This window comes from Sitophilus oryzae, unplaced genomic scaffold, assembly GCF_002938485.1.
Source record: "Sitophilus oryzae breed Bouriz unplaced genomic scaffold, Soryzae_2.0 scaffold_1494_pilon_pilon, whole genome shotgun sequence".
Lineage (NCBI taxonomy): Eukaryota > Metazoa > Arthropoda > Insecta > Coleoptera > Curculionidae > Sitophilus > Sitophilus oryzae.
This window is the reverse complement of record NW_022146163.1, coordinates 2,935,937-2,946,138: the sequence shown is the minus strand read 5'-3', so window position 1 is coordinate 2,946,138 and position 10,202 is coordinate 2,935,937. Positions and strand designations below refer to the sequence as shown.

Here is a 10,202-nt window from a genome sequence, read left to right as displayed (position 1 = left end):
TGTCTTTTTTTTTGTTAGTTTTCGGTCGAATACATGTAATTCTCCATTGGATAGACTATATGTCCTAGCTTACCCGTTTTTCCTTAAATTTTTTGTGTTATCGCCTATTAAGTGTAAAAAATAAATATAAACAATAAATTAGTGTAAATTCAAATTAAACATTGCTTAGATTAAATAAATTATGAAATATTTCTTTGACTTAAATGGCGAAACTTACATAAAAGTACTGACAATAAACAAATACTTAATATTGCAATAACAGTGACTAGGAGTTAAAATTTTGCTACTTTTCTTGGAACATTATACATACGCTACTCATAATAAATAAATTAAATTTAAATAAATAAATAGATTAATATAAATTAAAAATCTTTCAATTTTTAAAAAGCCTAGTGTGCTAACTCTAACGTAACTTCATTTTAATCTCAAAACGATCCAGCAATACTGAGTAGTATTTTTCAATTGAGCCAGCAATACTGAGTCCAATCCAATCAAGCCTTATTCTGGCATACCGGATAGCTTTATACCACCAGGCTTCCTGAAGAGTCTCTCGTTCACGGGTAGTTCCCCTATGAGGTACTTCTCCAGCCTTTTGTAGATCGCAGGCCCATGTCCGGCACCTCTGAAGGCTGTGGTGGCATCCCGGCCGGCTTGGTCAAGCAGTACTTCATCCCCACCTTCGTGCTGCAAAAAAATAAAACAATATTATTTAATAATTTGAAACTAAAGGATAATTTGAAACTAGTTTTTATTTGATCGGAAGTAGCTACTAAAGTAAGCAAGATTAGTAAATAAAAATATTAATCTAAATCTATTTTTTCTATATATTTGATATACCTGATGTAATCCATCAAGTTGAATGAACTTAAATGATGACACCTAATACTCAAACATTATAAAAACTAATTTTGTGTTGCATCAGAAAAATAACACAAAAACTAAAAAGATTATTAGTTAATCACGAGTAACGAAAAAACTGATTATTTATTTTTATTTTCAACAAAATGATTAGTCGGTTATAATCAGGCTGTGATGTTTCATCATTATTAATTACTCCTACATCATGTGGAACAGTGATCATGTATCAAGCATTAACACACTGTTTGCCAAATTATTAGAGGTCAGTTGCGGTTTATCAGAAATTATTTAGGCCCTCTCAGCAATTTGTTTATTAAATGATATATCTGGGCTATTTAATTAAAATGTATATTTTTTAGAAGTAATTGAAATAAACCTTCAAAAGCCAAACATATTTTTTATCGATTGAAGATTTTTTAATTTTTAACCTGGCATGGCTTATTTCTTTTCAAAAATTATTGATAGTTTGAAATTGGTTATAAAACTTCTAGAAACAAACCTAATATACCGGGCACGTCTCAAAAGTGGCCGCTAAAAGAAACCCTATAACTTTTTTTTCTCAGATAAAAAAACGAAATTTGGTATGTTAGTATACGACATAAATTAGGATTGATTGACGTATTCATTGGTTTTTGGTCACTTCCTGTTTCACCGGAAATGACTACAACTTTTGATTGTTAAATAGCACCAGTCAGTATTTTTTTACCTTATTCGATAGAAAATGACACTCTGAATAGAATGATGTATCATGTCAACTTTTGACATTTTCGCATATGGTTTATTTGAAACTGTAACATGTGGTTCATAATGACAATTTGACTCGAAATACCAAGTATGTGTTACCAAATTATTTGTAAAAAAATCCTTTTCCAAATATGCTAATGAGCAATCCTTTTCAATTTGAAAAAATTGAGATATGATTAAACGATATGGGGCATCTATAGATACGATTTAGACATCTTTTAACCGGCTAGGACAAGACACGAAAAACATTAGACGATTTATTAGACTATTTTTCCAAGGCTTTTAATACATGACTCTAGATTGAAATTTAAAACAAGATTTTTTTAAACGAAAATGCTAAGTTGACATATGATATGTCATTCTATTCAGAGTGTCATTTTCTATCGAATAAAGTAGAAATATATCGAGGGTGCCATTTAAAAATCAAAAATTATTGTCATTCCCGGTGAAACAGGAAGTGGCCAAAAACATATGAATACGTCAATCAATCCGAATTTATGTCATATACTAACATACCAAATCTCGTTTTTTTTTATCTGAAAAAATATAAAAGTTATAAGGGTGAGCCACTTTTGAGACGCACCCGGTATATTTAGAATTACATGTAGAATTCAAAAATCAAAAAATATATAGGGCGTTCTATTTAAAATTAGCAAATAGGCAAGTGGAAAAATGTTTTAAAAAGAAAAAAAACTTAGAAACATTAAGATTTTATTTAAATTAAATTCCATAAAACTTTTAATAAAGCAGTTCCTTGAAAACCGCTGTATATTTTAATAATGGCGTAGCAAATGATGCATCCAGAATCTTTTCTTGTCAATAAATAAATATTTACCTCATTGATGAAGCTTGTGATGTCGAACACTCTGTCATAGACCACTATCCAACAGTCGTGACGGTTGTCATGCCACGACACTTCACTCATACTGATTTCCTTTAGATCCGAATCAGATTTTTCAAAGGAAATCGGCGAATACCTGCCAATCGGGCAGGAAAATCTAAAGTTTACAATCGCGTTGGCCATGATCTTTTGTTATTTGACAACAATAAACACAAAATAAAATCGTATTAATAAAAACTTATGAATGGAATTATATCGATATATGTTAACTGCTCGTAATCTGTTTGTATTATGTATGGATTCTGCTACTTCATTTGCCTTTTATACGCGGCTATGGAGAATGATGAAAGAACTGGACTAAGTTAATAAACTAATAAACGTAATACGGTTGGACTATTTTGAAATGCTTCTTATCGTGTTTCAAGGCGACGTAACTTTATATGTTTTTTACTGGGTGATATGCAATTTGCAAAAATATCAAAGAATATTTATGTAAAAAATGTAATTAATAAAATAGATTTTTTAGAGGATATTTCTTGGAATATAGCCATTAAATTAGCCTCTATGTTGAATATAGGGTTTCCATGCATGTCTTTGGAAACTCCGAACAAGTGAGCAGCTTTGAATTGTGGTCTTCATATAAAGTTTGTCTAACGAGGGAATATCAGACAGTGAGAGTTGTCTGTCATTTAAATTCACAGGTGAATTGAATTTTTTATCATTGTTCGGATGTCGTCTGACGATGTTCTTCCATGACACGTTGGACAGGATTTTAAAGGGGAAATGGAAAATTAAAGGCAGTTGAAAAAGTGTATACTCTTTTGCCTTTTGTGAGCAGTACTAAGATTTGTACTGGCTGTACAAATCTTATTAGTACTTAGTGGATTATCCTTTTTTAATAGAAGGGAAAACTTTGATTATTTTATAATATAATAAATATAACAACGAAAGCGTGTAGTAAATAATTACTACACGCTTTCGTTGTGGCATTATTAGATTTTTAATTTTATTGGAATCCTGTTTAATCCCTCACTCGGAGGCCTTGTGCCCATTGCGATAACCCTATTATTATTGTACCAAACCTTCCTCTCATTCTTTCTTTGCTCTAAAGCACTTTCAGCCTTTTGTAAAGTTCCCGGTGTCGCTGACGTTGGCTTTTGCTGCTTCCTCTAGTCCCTTCAAAAAAACTTGCCCTAAAGTTTTAAAGCGTCGATGTTCCAATGTCGGACAGTGGGACAGCAGGTGCTCTATGGTTTCTTCTTCCTCTCTGCATTCTCTGCAGTAGTCGTCGTTGGAAATCTTCCATTTCTCGAGGTTTACCCCTGTGGTGCAGTTTCCAGTGATGACACCTACAGTTATGCATACTAGGTTCTTTTTGTGCTCTAGTAGTTGTTTTGTCTTTTTGCTATCTACCACTGGCCACAGTTCTCGAGCTGTAGCCAGTGGTAGATAGCAAAAAGGCAAAATAACTACTAAGCCAAATAAAATACTAAGATTCTAAAAAAATATCTAAATACCTGATATAAGATGAAATTAAAAAAGTATTTCAAATATAAGACGAAAATACGTATTTTGTATATCTGTATTTTTAAAATACTTGTATCTGAAATAAGTCACATCTCTGAGAGTTCCTCCTCCTCCTAGGTGCCTTCTCTGTTGAGGTTGGCGATTAATATGGCATATGACTCTCTGTCCAGAGCTTGGTGAATAAGGGTGTTTCCGTCGGTGTGAGAGTTAGCATGAGCTAAAGTCTGTCTAACGAGTCAGGGAAGATTTCGACAGATGACATTCAAGACATGACAGAAAATACAATTTACTTGTGAATTAAAATGACAAGCACACCTGCTACTTTAATGGAACATTGAACAGACTTATATTCATAAAGGCACGCGTAATCATAACACAATAAAGACAAACGAATTCACAATTCACATACACCAGTGCGCCATAAATGAAAAATTTGACCAGATAGCTATTGGTACTTTCGAACAATGTCAGTTTAGTTGATACCTGAGATCTGTCCGTGTGTTTTCCGACCGTCTGAGAGTTAGCCCGTTAGAAGGGGAGTTAATCACCGCGACCTTATAGATCTATTGTGTGTGTGAGTTAGCCCGTGGTTACATTGGATGCGTGTCCGTACGTTTTTTTGGTCGTACGTGCTCGGACGTGCACGCAGCAAAAAACAAACAAATGGTCTCTATGCAGGCGGTTACATTGCATCGGAGTTTGCGCGTCCGTGCACGTACGTCAATTTCCGTTGGTCGGATGAAAACAAACTGGTTTGTTTTTTAATACGTGCACGTCCGAGCGTTCGAATTTTTATTTCTCTGGGCCCAATACATTTGAATATAAAATACCGAAAAATTTGATTATTTGTGAATACCAGGTTTATATATTTTTATTTAGGATATATTAATGTTGCTGGAAACATTCTAAAATATTCAAAAAACTTGACCGGTTGCTGTTTTAATTCACCAAATATTTTACATAATATTCATTTTCTTCCCCTTTACTTGCATATAAATTATTTACCCTACATTTTCTTCTGTTCATAAGCAGTTATTTTAACATTAAATCCTCAGACAGCATCAAAGCAGTGGCGTCCGTTTTATCAAACTCAACACACAGGACACCATGAACGCGCATCTAATGTAACCATTAAAATAAAATAGTCGTGCGAGTAAATTCCGTCAGAGCTCGCACGTATAAAAAAACGCACGGACCCGCGTCCAATGTAACCGCGGGCTTTAGCATGAGCTAAAGTTTGTCTAAAGAGTCAGGGATGATTTCGACAGATGACATTCAAGAAATGACCTACCATATGACGTGTCATATTTAGTTATATTATTTAACATAGATATAGAAAGTAAAAAAATAATAAAAAAAACTAGTAATAAAATATCTACGATAAAATGTCATGTCATTTGATATTTGATATACGTAATCAAATAGAGGAATAATTAATGCACCAATAATAATAATTGTATAATGTATTACATTATCCCAGACTTAAGAGTCTATTACGCCGGGTGGCTCTCATGAGATTGGATAAAGCGAGTGTGTGGTCGAAGGAAATATACAGGGTGTTTCAAAACAAATGCGAAAAACTTCAGGGGGTGATTCCTTGTTCAAAATAAAGGGTAGTTTGCTTCATGAACGTTGGGTCAAAAGTCAACCATTAGGGAGATATCGCGGTACAAAGATGGCGGAAAAATAATGTTCTTATCTTTTATCTTGAAAATGAAAAGAGATAGACTAATGAAATTTTATGGAAGCATTACTGTTATGAAAACACACTTTCTGGTAATTTTTTCACTTTTTTAAAATGAGTGGAAGGGGTTGAAATAAACTACCCCTATCATTCTTGTTAACGAAATTTAAAGAAAAATCTTATCAAACACATGCAAAAAAATAATTTGGATAGTTTAGTTTGTTTAGAAACTTTTTTTTATCTCTTGTATTTTTTTATAAAACTCACTGATTTGAAATTAAAAAATAAAATGTAAAGCATTACATGTCAGAACTAAAAATATTTTTAGATTAAGAATCTAGTGATAATAATGATAATAATAATAATCTAGATAATAACGTATTGCAGTAGGGTAATGTCAAATAAAACAATATTAGAAACATCCTAAAAAGTGACAGCGGCCGACTAGATTTTTTCCTAAAAAAATGACAGCTGCCCACTAGATTCTTTATCTAAAAATGTTTTTTGTCCTGACATGTAATGCTTTACATTTTATTTTTTAATTTCAAATCGGTGAGTTTTATCAAAAAAACACAAGAGATAAAAAAGTTTCTAAATAAACTAAACTATTAATTTTTTTTTTTTTGCATGTGTTTGATAAGATTTTTCTTTAAATTTCATTAACAAGAATGATAGGGGTAGTTTATTTCAACCCCTTCCACCTCATTTTAAAAAGTGAAAAATTACCAGAAAGTGTGTTTTCATAACAGTAATGCTTCCGTAAAATTTTCATTAGTCTATCTCTTTTCGTTTTCAAGATAAAAAATAAAAACATTATTTTTCCGCCATCTTTGTACCGCGATATCTCCCTAATGGTTGACTTTTGACCCAACGTTTATAAAGCAAACTACCCTTTATTTTGAACAAGGAATCACCCCCTCAAGTTTTTCGCATTTGTTTTGAAACACCCTGTATATTATATTTCAGAAATCTGCCTAAGGCTTAGCCCGATCCTGTCGTGTTAAATCACACCCAAATTTCCAAAAACATAATAGCTTCAGCATTTGCAATAGCTTCAGCATTTGCCATAAAATAGCGAGCAGTTTTTTTACAAAATCATATAAATTATATATCACTGTAATCACAAAATTTCAATCTATTTCCGTATTTTAACGCAATTTTAAATTATATCTTTATTTTCGAGAAAATTTAGTCCAAACATAGGAATATTTTGTTGAAGTTTGACCATCAAAATCTTAAAAATAAAGAAGTTGTCTAAAAATGTGCTACAATACGGATATAGTATAATCCTTTATCTTTAATTTCCTTCTTCATTGGTGTAAAAATACCTAGCCAGTTTTACATAAAACGTTAAATGCCGAACGCTTATTTTGCTACTTTTTTCGGACTAGTGGAATGAACTCTTAATACAGAAGTTGGATACAGAACAATGTTTGACTTTCAAGTTTTATTTTTGTTGCAATATGCTGCCCCATTTCATTGAAGTTGTAACTTATTATTTTATGATTGTAACTAACTGAAAATAACTTTGCAACCCTATATAGAAAAATCAGAATAGCCAGAAAATCGTAATCATTCATCAATTATCATTCTTTGAGAACAATACTGTTGAAAAATTGAAGACTATGAAGATAATACCTTTTTTGAAATCAAATTCTATTTATTATTGCAATTTTAAATTTATTAATAATAGACGTAAGCATAGATATTATTTATTAACAAATGTTTTTTTTTATTATTTACGGTATTATTGCAATAGTGACAATAAGCGTAAATGGGTAAACATTAATAACAATATATATTGTTACTAACAACAAATGGTAGCCAATTTTTGTAATAAATTTCATTCTTGCGTCTGATACCATGACGCGAAAAATATTAAAAAACAATAATATAAAATTACGAAATACTTTTCTAACGTATGTTGTGATGTGGACTAGAAATTTTATTTCGTCAGACAAATTATAATTATTTTCATTTACTGAAACATAGATTGAGCTAAAATTTAGTTAAGGCGGGTTCTCATTAGTCGATTTTATTGATCATTCTCATTGAATCTATACCATTGAAAATAGAAATAAACGGAAAATTCGTTCGCATGATTCAAGAATATTGAACATTCAATCTAGTTTTAAAAATGGTTGCCATAAGAAGAAAATTGTGCGTATGCTGGCGTTCGTATGTTGTGTGAACATTTAATTTTACTTTTGATTTTGCTTTTAACATCGGTTAAAGTTAAAGATTCTATGTCCCATTCCAACACGAATATTTTCATAACTTTTTTCCCGTAGCGTTATATTTTTATAATTTCCACATTTGAAGTTCCATAAACATTCCTCTGCCTGATATAACTCCAGAAATTTTGCAACATGGAAATCCCTCCATTTAAACGACATTTTGATCTACTTATTTCAACAGAAACACACACCGAAAAATACTTTGATGTGACTGAACGCTTGTTCCAGCTTGTTCTCACGGGCAAGCACCAGTGGCGGATACAGAGGGGGGCCCATGGGGCCCGGGCCCCCCCTAAAATCTGTAAATTGGGTTACATATTAGCCTTTTGGGTTAAAAATGGCGCCCTAAAAAGCATATTCTACATTACTTTTTATTTGGGCCCCCCTCAAAAATAAATTTCTGTATCCGCCCCTGGCAAGCACTATTCAATTTCATTAAATCGATACGATTGGTCCACCAAAAGCAGAAATGGCTTCCATCAGTTTTCTAGAAATGCGAAAACATTGAACAATATGATTGAAATAATGTTCACATTAATCTGTTTTATTTCAATGACATAGATTCAATGATATTGATCAATAAAATCGACTAATGAGAACTCTAATGAAAAAATGTCTAATTTTTCTCAAATTGCTTGTTTTGGGATGTTGTAAATAACTATATATTTTCTTAATTTTTATGGTTACAAAGAAGATTCATTACATTTTTGCTTAAATTAGATCATTTCACGTCTATATAAGGTAATAAAGTGCTAATATGTGATGTTTTTACTGAATCCGTGTAGATAATTTTACATATTTGCTGTCCGTCGCCTGTACCCAAAATACGTTTTTGGCCGCTTTTTAAAGAAAAAAACTTATTCAGCCAACAATTTTTTTGCTTAAAAATGTTCGATTTAAGATAATCTTGTAAAAAAATCCCCAATAAGTGTTAAATGCGTGGAGACCTATTATTGTGCACAAGAACCCTCAGAAGGTAAAGAAAAGGTCAGAAGAACATTTTCAGAAGGTAAGGGTTCCTTAAGGCTTGTGAAAGCCTTAAGGAACAAAATACAATCAAATAGTGTACAGAAAAATCACATTATCTATCGAAAAATCAGAAAAATTTTAAGAGCGACATGACGCTAACAACGGAAAAAGTCGCACTGTCAACGTTGTCAGATTGAGCAGATGTAAAATAAAATAACACAACCATTTTTTTTGTATATATTTAAAACGTGTTAGATTTACTATTATTTTGTAAAGGTTCAATTCGTTTTGTAGAGTTAAAAAAATGCAATATTTGTAAATTAGAAAAAATTTATATAAAGCTTTAGCAGTGGCGCATCTAGAGATTGAGTCTGGGAGGGGTATTGTGAATATTCAAAAAAGTACTAAATTTGAATTAAATTTTTGTTGGAAGGTATTGTAACTGTCGAAAAAATCTACTTGGATTGGTTTGCATATTCTGTTTTAATTTGTATTATTAACTTTTTGTAACAATTTTAGTTTATACCAAATTTCATTCTCAACTCTTTACAATTTCCTGTCTCACAATGTATCGTTTGTGTCCGGGAAGGGTTCATAGTTGTCGGTTTTCTAAAGAAATAAGTACATGTATATTATTTGGTATATTTTTATTATATTGATTTTATGGAAAGCACTGTTCATTAAAATGTTGTATCCTATATGTTATAGGGCTTGTTTCTCTCTACAATTTCCTGTCTCACAATGTACCGTTTGTGTCCGGGAAGGGTTCATAGTTGTCGGTTTTCTAAAGAAATCAGTATATGTATATTATTTCGTATATTTTTCATTTTATTGATTTTATGGAAAGCACTGTTCATTAAAATGTTGTATCCTATGTTATAAGGCTTTTTTCTCTCTACAATTTCCTGTCTCACAATTAACCGTTTGTGTCCGGGAAGGGATCATAGTTTCATAGTTGTCGATTTTCGAAAGAAATCAGTACATGTATATTATTTCGTAACTGTCGAAAAAATTATTTCATTCATTTTATTAATTTTATGGAAAGCACTGTTCATTAAAATGTTATATCCTATGTTATAGGGCTTGTTTCTCTCTACAATTTCCTGTCTCACAATGTACCGTTTGTGTCCGGGAAAGGTTCATAGTTTCATAGTTGTCGATTTTCGAAAGAAATAATTAAAATAAATTAATTTCTTTCTGGGAGGGTAATTACCCCCATTACCCCTCCCGTATATGCGCCCCTGAGCTTTAGAAACATTTCTATGAAGATTAATTTAAATAGACATACGATCTGGTAACGCTGACGCCGTTTTTATTCGATCATACGCTACAATTCAAATAA

The 10,202-nt window shown here is 31.8% G+C and overlaps 1 protein-coding gene across 1 annotated transcript; it reads right to left on the bottom strand.

The window, feature by feature from the left end:
- On the bottom strand, positions 1-2,778 carry LOC115877505 (cytochrome B5-like protein). The gene is made up of 2 exons (XM_030893706.1): positions 2,438-2,778; positions 1-684 (listed from the first exon to the last, which is right to left on the bottom strand). Exons 1-2 carry the CDS (start codon positions 2,624-2,626, stop codon positions 499-501), a joined length of 375 nt encoding a protein of 124 aa, XP_030749566.1. The 5' UTR covers positions 2,627-2,778; the 3' UTR covers positions 1-498.
- Positions 2,779-10,202: the final 7,424 nt, after the last annotated feature.